An 18,866-nucleotide genomic window follows, 5' to 3' on the forward strand; every position below is an offset into this window, starting at 1 on the left:
ACACCGACTTTAAAGCAGTGACACCAATACAGTGATCAGTGATAAAAATATGCACGGTCACTTTGACACTGGTTGGGAAGGGGTTAAACATGTAGGGAGATCAAAGGGTTAACTGTGTGCCTAGCCAGTGTTTAGGTACTTTGTGAGGTGCTCTTTCTAGGGGAAATCAGAACAGAGAACTGCCTTGTTTACATAGGCAGAGCTCTGCCTGATGATCGACGGTATCGAGTGCACGGCACCCACAGATAGGCCAGCAAGTGGTTAAAGTGGCTGTAGAGGTAGAAATGTTTACCTTAATGCATCAAGGTAAAAAAAAAAAAAAAAAAAAAAAAAAAAAAGTGTGCAGCTCTCCAACTCCCCCCTAAAAAAACTTACCTGAACCCATTCTTGATCCAACACTGTGCTCAAGAAAAGCATCTGTCTTCGAGCAGATGGACAGTAACAGGAGCCATTGGCTCCCGCTACCATCAAATCCTGTGTGTCGGCCACACTGTCTGCGCCAATGTCGAGCTCGCAGGTGCGCCACACTAGAAAATGGCTTATCAAGAAGGAGCCATGAGCAGCAGCTGGGGACCCCAGAAGAGGAGGTAAGCAAAACATGTTTGTTATAAAAAAAACATTTTTCTTTACAAACACGTTAATGAAGGGTGCTTTGGGGGTGAGTGGCCATGACACCTTTACATTCATAGCATGTCTTCTGGATTGTATGATGCTGGCATCATTGAGAATTTAAAAAATGGAGGCAAAAAAAAAAACTGGTGGAAAGTTTAGGATTGAAGGCAGGAATTGTTATTTTATTTTGCCAACTTGCTGGGAGCCCCAATAAATAAATGCAAAAATAAAAATTGACAGTAGTTTGGTATTAAACTCCCACCGTCACACTGGATAAAAGCCTTCCTTGATAACCAAAACCATACATAAAAGTTGATTGTTCAAATGATATTCCTGATATTGATCTGTACAGACAACCATTTTAATCTTACCCTAAATTCAGCTACAATCTTAGACTTCAGTTCAGCTTTATTAACCACAACCGGGGCTGGAAAAAAAGGATGATAACTAGTAATCAGTATTGTCAACATTTATTTAGAATAGAAAACAAGAAAGCATTTTTTATTTTTAGCAAGTGACAACTACTTTAGGGACAGAATTAAATCTATCCAGATATTTTGCTGCCAAACATAAGGATATAAAAAGATTCAGAATCAATGAATGTGACAGTGAAGAATCCTAGGGCAGCACATTACAGGAGCAATACTGACAGAAAGAAAACCTGTTAACAAGCAAATTAAATGCAATGCAGTTACAAATCTGTCATATACCAAACATCCATTAAAGCAAAAGCTATACTCCCCTCCAGCGATTCAGTGTCCATGGGCACCCTTGCTAGTCAGCCAGGTTCCAATTGTCGGCCATTTTGATTGACAAGCCCAGGATAAAGTCACTCCCACCAATGCGCAGGAGTTCATTTCTCTTGGCAGAGCTGAAATTGTACACCAAGCTGCATGTGCGCCACTCAGTGTACATTGTGAGCAAGCAGGAATACTCGGTCACAATCAGATCTTTTTTTGAACCAGTCACATTTCACATGATCGGAAAGCTCCCGATCACAAGCATCAGAGTGCTTACCTATCACCATTGGCTACTGTGCTAGGAGCGTGCTCTCAGCAGGGCCGCATACATAGGCGTGAGCAGGGGGGAGTCCCTGGGCACACCATAAATCACCCTGTGTGCCGACGTGGAGATGGGAAACATCTCCCTCTGCCCAGCTCCGCCATTAATGAAGTGCTACCGTACTTTTCGCTGTGTGTGTGTGTGTGTGTGTGTGTGTGTGTGTGTGTGTGTGTATATATATACATACATATACACACACACACACACACACACACACACACACACACACATATACACACACACATATATACACACATACATATATACGCACGCACACACACACGCACACACACACGCACACACACGCGTGTGTGTGTGAGCTTTGGGGTGCACTCTCTAATGCAACAGGCTGCGCACACCTATGGCCACATGTGTACTGTTGCCGCCAAGGGGTTACCAAAAACCTAAACCAGAGTAGCATGCACGGAAACTTACGTTCAGGAGGAGGTTTCTCGGGTCTTGGGCGTGAACTCTTGCTTCTCTCCCTCTCTCGTTTACTCCAGCCTCCACCTGTGGTGAGAAAAATGTATCAAATTAGTCATTGTGTGAGCCAAATGCTCCTCAAAGTGCCAGGAAGAAAAGGTGTCCTGGTTTAAACTTCTATTAAAATAAACTTAAAGTTGGGCATACAATAGTCACACGTGAGCTGGATAAAGGAATACTACCTGCTGTGCTATTGTATTACAGCTTGAAGCTGGTCACACTTTTTCCCCAGTCAAGCAGCTGCACTAAACTGATCAGATAACACCATCCACACATTCAGTGTAGATGGGGGAAATTTTTCCCGCTGTCATTGTATTGTTACAGTAGGGAGAATTCCTCACCTTTTCACCGATTCAAATGTTTTTCTTTGATGGGCACCGCGCCGGTCCAGAGGAGCTGCAGGCAGGAGTTTAGGCAAGGCCATGGCTTCGGTCTAGTCCGCGGCTGCGGCCTCCCCTAAAAAAAAACTCCTGCCTGCAGCTCCTCAGGACTGGCACGGTGACAAAAAAAAAAATAGATTTGATGAAAATCTGAATTGATATAACCTTGCAACTCGATTCAAGATTCAAAATCGACTTTTTGCCCAGCCCTATTGGCACATTAAAGTGGATGTAAACCCTCCATACAACCAGTTGATGATTGGAGGAAAGGCATACACCCCCTCTCCTCATAGGCAGAGACTCTAAGAGCTGTTTTGTAATAGGAGCTGCTCTCTGCTACTCTATTTTACCAACCTCCTTTGACAAAAGATTCTGGCTGCTTTTGTAAAAAAAATAAAAAAAATATATGTCAGGAGTTCTCAGGCTGATAACAGAGGAATGGTTCAGAAGAGAGCTATAAGACTTAGCTCATTGAAGAGAGAACAAAAATACTGCAAATATATGTGCCCAGCTCAAATTTCATGAATCGGGTTTACATCCACCAAGCTGAATTTTATTTTTTTTCTTTGGAAAAAGTACTTTCTGCGATAACATCCAATAAATAAAAAAAAAAAAATTAGGCCATCAAGTAATCTGCTAAATATTTTTGAAAATAAAAAATAAAAGTGCAGCGCCAAGCATGAAGCCCAACCATATAAAAGGTAAGGTTATGAGGATTAAATCTCTAGTGCGATGTATCCAAGCACACGTCTGACATGTGAAAATAGCCACAAAAAAAAATAAAGTTCTTAGTGAATAAATGAAATTCGTGAACCACAATCAAATGGTGTATATAGTGTCCATCCACATGAATCCAGTCATCAGAGCTTATGAGAGAAAATAGGATTTTTGTACTCACCGTAAAATCCATTTCTCTGAGTTCATAGACAGACACAGCATCCTTTGACAGTAGGATTATATCCGCTTCCCTACTGTCAAAGGATGCTGTGTTAGTCTATGAACGGAAGAGAAATAATGTCTGTCAATTTCCCAATGTAACCATATCTACGATCCCATTCTGAGAGGTTTTTGATCAACAGGGTGAGAAGAGATTAAATACTCTTACCTGATGTGATGGACCCAGGAACACCGTACGGTGGTGGGTCAAACGCGCCTAATCAACCCAGTGGATGGGGAAACAGCTTCTCTCAGTGGCTCTGGGCCGTGATTCTCCACGTTGGTAGTAATCCGAGAACGACTTTGATCCTGGACGTGGAAGTGGTAAACCACTAATCCTTATAAGGCATAGGATGGACTCGCCATAGGAAAAAAAAAAAAAAAACGAGGACGCCTCAGTGTAAAAAGTACAACATTTATTGTCCAAACATGAACACACTCAAATAAAAATGCGTAAAAACAGCAAGGAAAAAGACAAAAATGCAAAAATATTAAAATCCCTGTATTCGAAAAAAATAGCACAGCGAGGAATGGCTGGGGCCAATGTATGTGCCCGACCGGTTTCGTGTGACGACACTTCAACTGGGGCATACACCAGCCAGACATTCCTCTGTGCTTAAATAACATTTAAAATCATTTGATTGGTGAGCTTACGTGAGACCAGCTGATCAAGATTGGTGATTGATTGCAGGATCTTAATGAACAGGGTGTGTATTCCATAGGGAAGTGGACGCAGTGCTGATGGAATTGGCATCTGTGTTTCAGTTACTCAGCTAAACCAAATCCCGGACTGAACTCTATATTAAAGAAGGCCAGGGGGGAGGAACAGCTAATAAATACGGGCACCAAGAGAGCCCACCAAGTGACACCCATATGGAATGGTTTCCAACCGTCCGGCGGCCAATCAAAACGCGGCCGCGACTAACCTGGTCAGGTCACATGTTCGCGGGTCAGAGCGAGACATGTGACCATCCAGCAGCCAATCAGAAAAGGAATATAGCAGAGAGCCATGTCAATGGGGAATATACATCACATGACTCTACAGGGCTAGACCAGGAAGAAAGAAAATTGCCTAGCCTAGCAACAGCTAGCCAGCATAAACAAAAAGGCAGCGTTTTGATTGGCCGCCGGACGGTCACGTGTCTCGCTCTGACCTGCGATCACGTGACCAGATCAGGGTAGTCACGGCCGCATTTTGATTGGCCGCTGGATGGTCACGTGGCCTTGTGCTGACCCGCGGTCACATGATCACGTCAGGGGACACTCGCAGCCGCGATTTGCGGACAATTTGGAAACCATTTCATATGGGTGTCACTTGGTGGGCTCTCTTAGTGCCCGTATTTATTAGTTGTTCCTCCCCCCTGGCCTTCTTTAATATAGAGTTCAGTCCGGGATTTGGTTTAGCTGGGTAACAAACACAGATGCCGATTCCAGCCGGACACTGCGTCCACTTCCCTATGGAATACACACCCTGTTCATTAAAATCCTGCAATCAATCACCAATCTTGATCAGCTGGTCTCACGCAAGCTCACCAATCAAATGATTTTAAATGTTATTTAAGCACAGAGGAATGTCTGGCTGGTGTATGCCCCAGTTGAAGCGTCATCACACGAAACCGGTCGGGCACATACATTGGCCCCAGCCATTCCTTGCTGTGCCATTTTCTTCGAATACAGGGATTTTAATATTTTTTCCATGTTTGGCTTTTTCCTTGCTGTTTTTACGCATTTTTATTTGAGTGTGTTCATGTTTGGACAATAAATGTTGTACTTTTTACACTATGAGGAGGAGTCCTCTCTTGTTTGTTTATTTTCCTATGCCTTTAAAGGATTAGTGGTTTACCACTTCCATGTCCAGGATCAAAGTTGTTTTTGGATTACTACCAACGTGGGGAATCACGGCCCAAACCTGCTGAGAGAAGCGGTTTCCCCATCCACTGGGTTGATTAAGTGCGTTTGACCCACCACCGTACGGTGTTCCTGGGTCCATCACATCTGGTAAGAGCATTTAATCTCTTCTCACCCTGTTGATTGAAAACCTCCCTGAATGGGATCGTAGATCGGTTACATTGGGAAATTAACAGACATTATTTCTCTCATAAGCTCTGATGACTGGATTCATGTGGATAGACACTATATACACAATTTGATTGTGGTTCACGAATTTCATTATTCACTAAGATCTTTATTATTTTTTGTGGCCATTTTCACATGTCAGATGTGTGCTTGGATACATCGCACTAGAGATTTATCCTCATAACCTTACCTTTATATGGTTAGGCTTCATGCTTGGCGCAGCACTTTTATTTTTTGTTTATACAATTTATTTCTTTGTTGTGTTGGCTGCCACTTTTGACACTATATTGGATGAGCGCAGTATATATTTTTATACATATTTTTGAAGCAAAAAAAAAAAAATATCCCAAAAAGCATATATTGATTGGTTTGCATGAAAGTTAAGATCTTTTAAAGTTATTACACTATGGAGCCCCTTCCTTTTTTATCTTGGCATTGAGAACCATCGTTCCCCAGTATATGTTATATTGGACATCAGGGAGCTGCTGCAGTGGTGGGATTGGAGAGGCTTGATTACAAGCTGGCCAAGGTGAGAGGCCGGGGGAAACTGGGTCACTAGGAGTGGAGCACTGGCACATTCAGGATTGATTGAGGACTGGATTATTCTGCACATATTCTGGATTGCAGTCACATTGCAGAGACTCACAGCTGCACATTTTTGGCATGAAGGACTGTACTTTTTGGAATTTTTTATTCTTATTATATTAGAATACTTTCACTTATGGAATTTTTTGCACTATTTGGGAATCCCAATATTTATGTGACATTGCATAGAGCTGCACGATTAATCGCGGAGAGAATCGCGATTCTCCCCGCCCACAATCTCCCAGCGGGATGACGCGCAATTCTTCTGCGTCACCGCTGGTTCCACGTAACCAGCGTGGAACGCAAATGGCGGATAAAGGAACCAACGTCAGTTATCGGAGATGCAGCGTGATGCCTGGGCGTGGGCGGTACCACCAAACTTCTCAACCAGTGGGAAAAAGACGCCGCCGTGTACTGCCTTTGGGTGTCCGCATCTCCTGCAATGTCACCCAGGATGTCTTGTGACCCCCCAGCCAGGTGACCCCTGTCCTCCCCCTGAGGGTTACAACCCTTCCCGTGTCACCCGACCCGCCCCAAACTTAACATCACAGCAGCCACTGATAGAGACCCCCCCATATATGTAATCCCATCCTCCGATCCCCAAATCTGCAGTGCTGAGTGTATATGGGAAATACAAGCCTTCTATATCCATTCCTCATTACACAGCCTGCATGGGGAACATTCTATCCAGGTACCCCCATACAAGATTATCCCAAATCTTACACCCCATATGGCCAAGACAACACCTTTACATGCTTTATTCACTCCAATGCCTGAGGAACTTTGACCCTTAGTGCTCTGTCCATGTACCCAGATATCCAAAATCTTATCTTGAAATACACATGTACCCCATTATGTGTAATGCAACTATTCTAATCATGCTAAAGCAGAACTTGTCTGACACTTATTAGCTTGTCCATGTTCCCTGATCCCAGAATATCCAAAATCTTTACAAGAAACATATATGTACTCCCATATGTCGAATACAACCCCCCCCCCCCCCCCTTTAAAACCATCAATTGGCATTTCCATGTGCCCCAATTGCTAGATAAGAATAATATTAGTAGTATTTATACAGCACCAACAATTTGCATACAGTACATTTCTCATCAGTCCCTGATCTCATGGAGCTTACACTCCAAGTCCCAAACTCACATACACATATTATGTCCAATGTAGACAGGAGCTAACCTGCCAGCATGCTCTTGGAATTGGAGGAAACTGGAGTATCATGCTATTAAAGGGGGGCATGTGAGGAGTGTACTTAAAATACCGGCAACCACTGTCCCTTATAATATATTATGAATATTACCACAGTCAAATAAAAAAGTTTTTGAGAATCGTGATCTTCATTCTAAGCTCATTTCTCCCAGAATCGTGTAGCTCTAACATTGCATCACTGTCATTTATCTACTGGTGACAGTTTTTAGCACATATGTACTGGCACTGTTTTGGATTTGCACTTTGGATTTTTTTCACAGCGCTTTCATTTCGATTCATTTTATAGGATTTTATAGTTCTATCTTATCCCTTATTAATATTGTGGATTTTGCATTTTTTTTTTATTGCGTTAACAGTAATATTCTAGCAAGCGCCATTACATCTCTTGCTAATCATATTTGTTTTAGTGTGTGAACACTTATTAGTCGTGGCAGCGGCTTGTTAGTATTATTTTAGATCATTTTATATTTCTATTCTCTTATTTAGGTTTGAACATGAGACCCCTCCCTTCTACATTGGTAGAGAGAGGACGACTACCCAGCATGGCCAAGTGACAGAAGTGCCGCCTTCTATGATGGACGTCACACTGGTCCAAAAATTGGATGCAAAACGCCCACCATATAAGGCGCTGGTCCAGACAGGCGCTTAGTGGACACTGCAGCAGAAGACTCATGCTCTGTGTAAACCGGCGGCTCTCCTCTCCCCAATGTCTGCGCTGATGGGCACTGGCGCGGTTGTGTGCGTGTCTGTCATTGCAACATACACAGATACAATGAAATTGCAAACGAACAAAATCCTGACATTACACAAACTAGGACAGCCAAACAATAGAAATTACTTTTGAGACAAGCACTTTTTAAAGACCTGCAGGGGTGGTTCACCAACTGGCTTTTAAATGCTTACCTTTGTAGGCTCTTACCAATACCAGTCTAAGCCACATTTTATGCATGCAACAGTTTGTGATGACAATTACATACATACCTGGACTCAAGGCCGGCATGTAAATATTACCAATATGCAGCCCACGGTGCTGTCACTGCTGATTACACACCGATATTTACATCTCCGAGTCATTTGTGCAGAATAAACGTGACCGATTCTAAATGAATGAAGGCCGAGGTCAGAACTGCATGAATGACTCATTCACAGGTGAGATGTAAACACTGATAGTGTGCAACCAGCGGCAGCAGCATCGTTAGTAGACGTCGGCCCAGCAGCAGCGGCCAATTGTATCCATGTACGCATGCACAAAACAAACAAGTGTAATGACAATTTTTTTTTTTATGCTTGCCAGAAGGATCCTGCATCAATCAGTATGGCTATGCAAATAAGACATTACAAACCACAACACACCAGTGCAGTAAGACAGCTGCAGTTTTTTTTTCTTTAAACAACTTAAAACAAAAAAAAAAAACACTTACTTATAGAGGATTTAAATGATCCAATAGTGTCCGCAGGATACACACTTCTCTCTTCCCAAATCTTAATGACTCTCTCTACAGATTTAACCACTGATGGGTCCCTTTGGGGGGGGGAAAAAAGTGCAAGAGAATTAGGCCAAGGTAAATATTATGCAATAGTTTGAGCTACAAATTACAAAAAGTTATAATAAAAAAAAAAAATCCACACAAACACCTGTTTACAAATGCTTTTAAAGCAATATTAAAATGCACACACCTTCTAAGCATGCTTCTACCTAATGCTCCAACAATTGTTTTAAAAAAAGCTTGTAAATGTGTTTTTTCACATGGCCCTGTAGTGAGCTTTCTCTGCCTGTACTATGTGCCGTTTTTACCAAGGGATCTGATGGATTTTCATTGCATGGAATAAAATTTATCAGATCCCTGATGACAAAACAGCGTTCTGCCTTATTTACATATGCAGAACTCTGCTCTGTCTGTCTCACCGATCAGCAGGTGCCAGCGGACATCCATTGGTCCATCACAGCACAGCTGCAGCACCGGTGGAACACACCGCCTGCCCGGAAGTGCCGATTCATGTACTAGGTACATGATCCAGCACAGAAGTACCGCCATACAACTAAGTGATGCGGTCAGCAAGCGGGTAATCTAAAAGAAATACATAACCAATATCACTAAAGTGTTTTAAAGGTCTACATAATAGGAATAAAAAAATAAATAAAAATCTGTGTATTTAGATCAAGGAGGATGAAAGAGGGTAAAGCCCGATACCGATCTGTGTGTATGACCCAACACGTGGGCTGCCTGGCCTGGGACAAAGGAGGAAGTGAACAGCTGCAAAGTAGTGCATTCTCATGCATTGTAGTGCACTGCAACCCACATGCATTGGGGTCCCATACAGCAATGTACACATGATGGATTGTGGCAAAGCACCTTAAGCGGGAGTTCACCCAAAATTCAACTTTCTGCAGTTAGATCCAGCATACTGCTGACATCTGCAGTATGCTGGTCTTTTTTTTTTTGTTTTTGGTACTTATCGTTATAGCAGTATTTCTTCTATGGCTCCAAGCGGGGAATCCTTCGGGGAATGGGCGTTCCCGAAGGCAAGCAAGTTGGATTGACAGCCTTCGATAGCGCGTCACGGCTTCCGAAAATAGCCGAGGTGACACTTGGCTGTTTACGGCGCCTGTGCCTGCCGTGTAGAGCTGACTGTGCAGGCGCCGTAAATTGCCTAGTGTCACTCGTGTGTATTTTCGGAAGCCGTGACGCGCTATCGAAGGCTGTCAATCAACTTGCTTGTCTTCAGGAACGCCTATACCAGGAAGTAATCCCCGCTCGGAGCCATAGAAGAAATACTGCTAAAACGATAAGTACCAAAAAAAAAAAAAAAAGACCAGCATACTGCAGATGTCAGCAGTATGCTGGATCTAACTGCAGAAAGTTGATTTTTGGGTGAACTCCCGCTTTAATGAACAGGTCCAATTGAGCCTTTCTGGGTGGACTGACCCTTAATGAATATACATGTTCCACTTGTTTTTAGGTTGGAATATGTAACATGTTCCAGCCTCTCCCACCTGATTAACGAGCAGGGGCTCTCCTCCCCGCATACGCGATCAGGTCGCAAAACTCCGCCCACACAGCTGTGTCATTCAGTTTCCTGTGAATGAATGCCATTGCAGCTGATGGCTTGTAGGTTTTCAATCAACTGTGAGCGTCCTTGTAGTTCAAGGATCTTCCTGCTCTCTTCCCGTACAAGGTATGAACAGACCGCTATGCTCAGGTCGGCAGGAGCCCGAGATTGCACCCATGATCTGCAGGCTCCTAAAGAAAAAAAAGGAGGGTGAACTTATCCTTTAAAGTGTATGTAAACCCCAAAACTATTGCAGCTCACTAGTCCTTAGAAAAACAAATGCAGCCATCACATATGCAACCAGTGATGGCTGCATTTGTTTTCGAAGGACTAGTGAGCAGCAATAAAGTTTTTGGGTTTACATACACTTTAACCACATCCATTCCAGGCCAATTCTGACATCGCTCCTACATGTAAAAATCTTTTTTTTTTGCTAGAAAATTACATAGAACCCCAAACATTATGTACTTTTTTTTAGCAGAGACCCTAGAGAATACTATGGTGGTTGTTGCAACTTTATCTTGCACGGTATTTGCGTCCACTTTTGAGAATTAATTTTTTTTGCATGAAAAAATTAAAAACCATTAAAGTTAGCCCAATTTTTTTGCATAGTGTGGAAGATTAAAGGGTCACTAAAAGGAAAAAAATTTTTTTGCTAAAATGACTGTTTACAGGGTATAGAGACATAAAAGTTAACTGGTTCCTTTTAAAAATGATTAAAAGTAGATAAAAATCTATCATATAATGTGCCTCTAGTTTCACTTTCACTTTTAAACTGGCTTCATGTTTCTGTGAAGTAGAGACACACAGAACAAAAACAAACAAATCCAGGACAGTGTTTTTAAAATGAATCCGATTGGTTCTGGGAAGTTTTAGACACACAGTAATGACAGCTTAGACCACCGTGAGAAAGCTCCCAGTACCGTGGTTATAAGGAGCCAGACAAGCAGGAAGTGTGGAGATTACAGCAACTTAAAAGCAAAAACAAACAATGAGGACATGAAACCAGTACTGCAGTAAGGTAAAGGAAGCTATTTAGATTAAAAAAAAAAAATCCTTTAGTGACCCTTTAAGTTACGTCAAGTAAACCGACACCCAACATGTCACGCTTCAAAATTGCACACGCTCGTGGAAGGACACCAAACTTCGGTACTTAAAAATCCTCATAGGCGATGCTTTAATTTTTTTTACTGGTTACATGTTTTGAGTTACAGTGGAGGCCTAGGGCCAAAATTATAGCTCCCGCTCCAACATTTGCAGCGATACCTCATGTGTGGTTTGAACACAGTTTTCATATGTGGGCAGGACTTGCGTATGCGTTCGCTTCTGCTTGCGAGCACACGGGGACAGGGGCACTTTAAGTTCTTTTTTTTTATTGTTAATTTTACTTTTCTTTTTTAGACACTTAAAAAAAATAATAATAATAATTTTGATCACTTTTATTCCTATTACAAGAAATTTAAACATCCCTTGTAATAGGCATGACAGGACCTCTTTACAGTGAGATATGGGGTCAATAAGACTCCACATCTCACCACTAGGCTGGGAAGCCTGAAATGGAATAAAATAAAACTAGAAAATGCATTCCCTGAGGAAAATGCGAGTGGGAATGCTGAATTGCTGAGCCCGCACCAAAGCCATTCACCATAACCACTACACTATCTTTAGGACACACAGCTCCTTTCTCTATCTGCAAAGTAGAGAGTATGCGGACTTCCTGGTCGCCCCTCCCCCCTCAAGAGGTTTCCCCTCCCCCAGGTCAGTGAGGAGGAATATTGCACTGAGGTAGAAAGCTATTTATGGAAAGAAATTCCATTACAAACGCCTTTTAATTCACAGACCAATACATTAATTACGCCTCCAAACAAAACGTAATAAATCCACAACCGTACATGCGATCGATACAGCGACTTCACCGTTTGAAAGACACGGCCCTTGTGAACGCATCGATATGAAATTTATGTTGATAAACTTAAAATTGTGGCCATGCCAGCGATTTAGAAAAGAGCGTCTTTGTGTGTTTGCAGGAATTTTTTTTAGACTTTTTAACATGACGGTCAATGGGAGGGCGTTTGAGGCACTTGTCCTTTAGAAGCTCCTGGAACTAAAAGTCAAATGCCTATCGCAAAACTGATCACATTGCCTGAAACCAGACAAGCATACCTACGTTTTGATATATAAATTGTGTATGACAAGTAGATCTTGTGGGCGTGAGAGCAATTTGTTCGCCCTTTTTTTAAAGATAATTTTTGTTTTCAAAGATCTCCACTCTAAAGGTCACATGACACACTCTAAATCCCTTCCATAGGGTTACATTATAACCGATTCCATTTTCTGAAAAAAAATCGCTAAACGTAAATTGCGTTTTCACAAAAACCGTAAAAGATATCAATCTGAAAAGTCATGTTTGGATAGCTGAATATTTTGTGACCGCTTTAAAGTTTGTTTGGTGTCTGTAAGTGAAAGTATGAAGGAGCTGAAACTTTTGGCAGAACGTGTGTTTTGAAGCAGGAAAAAGGATGTTCTCATTGACTTCAATGTTAAAAAAAAGTGTCTAAAAGCTTAATATTTTAAAAAGTATAAATAGTACAAAAAAACTTGAAGAAGTCCCATCGTTAGCTGAATGAGACGAACATTTTAAAAGTTAAATGGTCTCAATAGCTGAAAGTATGCAGAAGTTACGCAGAGCCAAAAAACGTACGGAATAAAATTAAAATTAAAATTAAGAACTAGAAAATGCATTCCCTGAGGAAAATGCGAGTGGGAATGCTGAATTGCTGAGCCCGCACCAAAGCCATTCACCATAACCACTACACTATCTTTAGGACACACAGCTCCTTTCTCTATCTGCAAAGTAGAGAGTATCCTGACTTCCTGGTCGCCCCTCCCCCCTCAAGAGGTTTCTCCTCCCCCCAGGTCAGTGAGGAGGAATATTGCACTGAGGTAGAAAGCTATTTATGGAAAGAAATTCCATTACAAACGCCTTTTAATTCACAGACCAATACATTAATTACGCCTCCAAACAAAACGTAATAAATCCACAACTGTACATGCGATCGATACAGCGACTTCACCGTTTGAAAGACACGGCCCTTGTGAACGCATCGATATGAAATTTATGTTGATAAACTTAAAATTGTGGCCATGCCAGCGATTTAGAAAAGAGCGTCTTTGTGTGTTTGCAGGAATTTTTTTTAGACTTTTTAACATGACGGTCAATGGGAGGGCGTTTGAGGCACTTGTCCTTTAGAAGCTCCTGGAACTAAAAGTCAAATGCCTATCGCAAAACTGATCACATTGCCTGAAACCAGACAAGCATACCTACGTTTTGATATATAAATTGTGTATGACAAGTAGATCTTGTGGGCGTGAGAGCAATTTGTTCGCCCTTTTTTTAAAGATAATTTTTGTTTTCAAAGATCTCCACTCTAAAGGTCACATGACACACTCTAAACCTGCTCCATAGGATTACATTATAACCGATAAAAAAATCACTAAACGTAAATTGCGTTTTCACAAAAACCGTATAAGATATCAATCTAAAAAGTCATGTTTGGATAGCTGAATATTTTGTGACCGCTTTAAAGTTTGTTTGGTGTCTGTAAGTGAAAGTATGAAGGAGCTGAAACTTTTGGCAGAACGTGTGTTTTGAAGCAGGAAAAAGGATGTTCTCATTGACTTCAATGTTAAAAAAAAGTGTCTAAAAGCTTAATATTTTAAAAAGTATAAATAGTACAAAAAAACTTGAAGAAGTCCCATCGTTAGCTGAACGAGATGAACATTTTAAAAGTTGAATGGTCTCAATAGCTGAAAGTATGCAGGAGTTACGCAGAGCCAAAAAACGTACGGAATAAAATTAAAATTAAAATTAAGAATAACTAGAAAATGCATTCCCTGAGGAAAATGCGAGTGGGAATGCTGAATTGCTGAGCCCGCACCAAAGCCATTCACCATAACCACTACACTATCTTTAGGACACACAGCTCCTTTCTCTATCTGCAAAGTAGAGAGTATCCTGACTTCCTGGTCGCCCCTCCCCCCTCAAGAGGTTTCCCCTCCCCCCAGGTCAGTGAGGAGGAATATTGCACTGAGGTAGAAAGCTATTTATGGAAAGAAATTCCATTACAAACGCCTTTTAATTCACAGACCAATACATTAATTACGCCTCCAAACAAAACGTAATAAATCCACAACCGTACATGCGATCGATACAGCGACTTCACCGTTTGAAAGACACGGCCCTTGTGAACGCATCGATATGAAATTTATGTTGATAAACTTAAAATTGTGGCCATGCCAGCGATTTAGAAAAGAGCGTCTTTGTGTGTTTTGCAGGAAAATTTTTAAAATTTTTAACATGGACGGTCAATGAGAGTGGTTTTGTCGCTCTTGTCCTTTAGAAGCTCCTGGAACTAAAACTAAAATACGTATCACAAAACTGATCACATTGCCTGAAACCAGACAAGCATACCTACGTTTTGATATATAAATTGTGTATGACAAGTAGATCTTGTGGGCGTGAGAGCAATTTGTTCGCCCTTTTTTTAAAGATAATTTTTGTTTTCAAAGATCTCCACTCTAAAGGTCACATGACACACTCTAAACCTGCTCCATAGGATTACATTATAACCGATAAAAAAATCACTAAACGTAAATTGCGTTTTCACAAAAACCGTATAAGATATCAATCTAAAAAGTCATGTTTGGATAGCTGAATATTTTGTGACCGCTTTAAAGTTTGTTTGGTGTCTGTAAGTGAAAGTATGAAGGAGCTGAAACTTTTGGCAGAACGTGTGTTTTGAAGCAGGAAAAAGGATGTTCTCATTGACTTCAATGTTAAAAAAAAGTGTCTAAAAGCTTAATATTTTAAAAAGTATAAATAGTACAAAAAAACTTGAAGAAGTCCCATCGTTAGCTGAATGAGACGAACATTTTAAAAGTTAAATGGTCTCAATAGCTGAAAGTATGCAGAAGTTACGCAGAGCCAAAAAACGTACGGAATAAAATTAAGAAGAAGAATAATAAAAAACGAATATCAATACTGGGAATGCTTATTAAAGCATTCCCACTAATAAAAAACGAATATCAATACTGGGAATGCTTATGAAAGCATTCCCACTAATAATAAAAAACGAATATCAATACTGGGAATGCTTATTAAAGCATTCCCACTAATAATAAAAAACGAATATCAATACTGGGAATGCTTATTAAAGCATTCCCACTAATAAAAAACGAATATCAATACTGGGAATGCTTATTAAAGCATTCCCACTAATAAATGATCTCGGCTTCCCAGCCAATGCAGCTCCATTTGTTTGAATGCAGAGGCCAGTCGTGACGTCATACCATCGCACCCGGCCTCTGAACGATCAGAGTCCGGCGACCATCTGGTCTGCTGGAAATCTCTATGGTAAACTTCTGGGGCTGGCGGATTCGTTCAACTCACTATTACAAGGAATGTAAACATCCCTTGTAATAAAAAAAAAAAGCATGACAGGTCCTCTTAAATATGAGATCTGGGTTCAAACACCTCAGTTCTCATATTTAGACTAAAATGCAATAATAATTAAAAAAAAAATTCTCCTTTAGGAGCATTGATTGAAAGTGACGTTTGAGGTCACTTCCGCCAGTCAATGCTATGGAGCCGAGTGGGAGCCATCTTCCCCTCACTCGGCAGCCAGCCAAGCAGGGAAGAGGACCCGATAGTCTCTGGTAAGTGTCGGAGAAAACCGGAGCGCAGCGGTGGGCCCGCTCCGTCCTCAAAAAAAAGCAATTTTGTGGCAGAGACCACATTTATCTGAAACCAGACCGCTTGCTGCTGCCATAAAAGATATTCTTATTCAAAATAATGGTGTCTGGAAGTGGTTAATGGTAAGTTTATGTCAACAGTGAGGCAGAACAAAAAAAATACACAAAAATGCATTTCAAAAAAGTTAAATTGATTTGCATTTAAATGAGTGAAATAATCATTTGACTCCTTCGCAAAAGATGACTTGGTTTGGGAATATTGTCACTTATACTGAGATCAGTGCTGCTCCGTAAGACGATCGCGGGACGCCGGTGTACATAGAGTCCGTGGGTCCCGTGCTCACAGAGGGCCACGAGCCGACTGGCGGCACACACCCGCATGGCGGCAAATTCAATGTGACGTACGGGTACGTTACTTTGAGCAGCCGTGCCATTCCTCCGACGTAAATGTACAGGCTGCGGCTGGCAAATGGTTAAACAAAATCCGGCACATCCCTGCTGACAGAACAGAGCTCTGCCTTGTTTACATATGCGTCCCGTGTCTCAACCATCTGTTGATGTTGGCTGGCACCCACTGATTAGTCACAGCAGAATCCAACAACAACAGAAGCAGCATGCATACATGCCCAAAATGCAGTAATACAGAAATCATACATACAGTATTGCAAAAGTGAGTACACCCCTCACATTTTTTTTAAATATTTTATTCTATCTTTTCATGTGACAACACTGAATAAATTACACCACAATGTTGTGTAGTGAGTGTACAGCTTGTATAACAGTGTAAATTTGCTGTCCCCTCAAAATAACTCAACACAGCCATTCATGTCTAAACTGCTGGCAACAAAAAAAAGAGTACACCCCTAAGTGAAAAATTTTAAATTGGGTCCAAAGTGTCAATATTTTAAGTGGCCACCATTATTTTCCAGCACTGCCTTAACCCTCTTTGGCATGGAGTTCACCAGAACTTCACAGGTTGGCACTGGAGTCCTCTTCCCCTCCTCCATGATGACATCACAGAGCTGGTGGATGTTAGAGACCTTGCGCTCCTCCACCTTCCATGTGAGGAGCCCCACAGATGCTCAATAGGGTTTAGGTCTGGAGACATGCTTGGCCAGTCCACCACATTTACCCTCAGCTTCTTTAGCAAGGTAGTGGTCATCTTGGAGGTGTGTTTGGGGTCGTTATGTTGGAATACTTCCCGCGGCCCAGTCTCTGAGGAGAGGGGATAATGCTCTGCTTCAGTATTTCACAGTACATGTTGCCATTCATGGTTCCCTCAATGAACTGTAGCTCCCCAGTGCCGGCAGCACTCAATGCAGCCCCAGACCATAACACTCCCACCACCATGCTTCACTGTAGGCAAGACACACTTGTCTTTGTACTCCTCACCTGGCTGCCACCACATACGCCTGACACCATCTGAACCAAATACGATCATCTTGGTCTTATCAGACCACAGGACATGGTTCCAGTAATCCATGTCCTTAGCCTGCAAACAGTTTGCTGAAAATAAGCAGACTTTCTTGTGCATGATCTTTAGAAGAGTCTTCCTTCAACACCTATTCAACCTCTGCAGCAATGCTGCCAGGACTCGTACCTCTAGTTCCCAAAGATAACCTCTGGATATGACGCTGAACACGTGCACTCAACTACTTTGGTCGACCATGACAAGGCCTGTTCTGAGTGGAACCTCTCCTGTTAGACCGCTGTTTAGTCTTGGCCACCATGCTGCAGCTCAGTTTCAGGGGCTTGGCAATCTTCTTATAGCCTAGGACCTTTTTATGTAGAGAAACTATTTTTTTCAGCTCCTCAGAGAGTTCTTTGCCATGAGGTGCCATGTTGAACTTCCAGTGACCAGTATGAGAGAGAGAGCGATAACAAATTTAACACATTTGAGACCTTGTAACACCAACTTCTTCAGTGTTGTCACATGAAGTAATAATAAAATATCTACACAAACACACACACACACACACACACACACACACACACACACACACACACACACACACACACTTCTGCACGGAACGGCCGCACTGTAGCAGTAAAGCTGCTATAAGGCGGTCGACAAGTGTTTTAAAGGAAATTTGAAAAACAGGATCAACTGGTTATCGAAATCCCCCTGTAACCGATTTTCATAAACAGACCATTAATGATTGTGACAAGCTGCACGTGTTGGGGTTAAAGAGGTCATAAACCTCAGTCATGAAATATGAACAAAGCATGTCACACTGCCGTGTGTACTTGCCTCAATCCAGAGCATTAAGTGTCATTTGTGTCTGCTTCTTCAATGCGTGAATCCCCTCTGACAAGTTTTCCTGACACCAAGAGAAAAATGGTGACAGGGGGAGGGATCCCCAGCAAATTGACAGCCTCAGCACTAACTGTGTGAAGGAAGGGGGGCGTCTCTTCCCTCCAAACAGCTCAGAGCTGTCCTCATTGAGCTCTGCAGAGTGCAACTTGAGCTTTCTGTCCCCTTTTTTCTGAACTCAAGACAATCTTTATAAATTCACCACTTTAAATGTGAAGAAAAGACTTCAAAAAAACAGGTACAACTTATGTAGGAGGATTTGTTTAATCTCTGTATCGCCCAATAGTCCCCTCACCAAGTACAAGCAAGGGTTTTCAATCACTTTTAAAAGATGCTGTCGTCAACCTGAAGACTGAGGACATCTATTGGCACAGCTCTAGACAAAAAGACAAGCA

The 18,866-nt window shown here is 41.8% G+C and overlaps 1 protein-coding gene across 1 annotated transcript in view; it reads right to left on the minus strand.

Moving 5' to 3' along the window:
• RPRD2 (regulation of nuclear pre-mRNA domain containing 2) overlaps positions 1 to 18,866 on the minus strand; it is an 88,509-nt gene that overhangs the window by 19,624 nt on the left and 50,019 nt on the right. The window contains 3 exon segments of the mRNA XM_040332700.1: positions 984 to 1,039; positions 2,110 to 2,184; positions 8,777 to 8,877. Coding sequence (XP_040188634.1) covers positions 984 to 1,039; positions 2,110 to 2,184; positions 8,777 to 8,877 — 232 coding nt within the window.

The sequence above is a fragment of the Rana temporaria genome, chromosome 13, assembly GCF_905171775.1.
Source record: "Rana temporaria chromosome 13, aRanTem1.1, whole genome shotgun sequence".
Classification (NCBI taxonomy): Eukaryota; Metazoa; Chordata; class Amphibia; order Anura; family Ranidae; genus Rana; species Rana temporaria.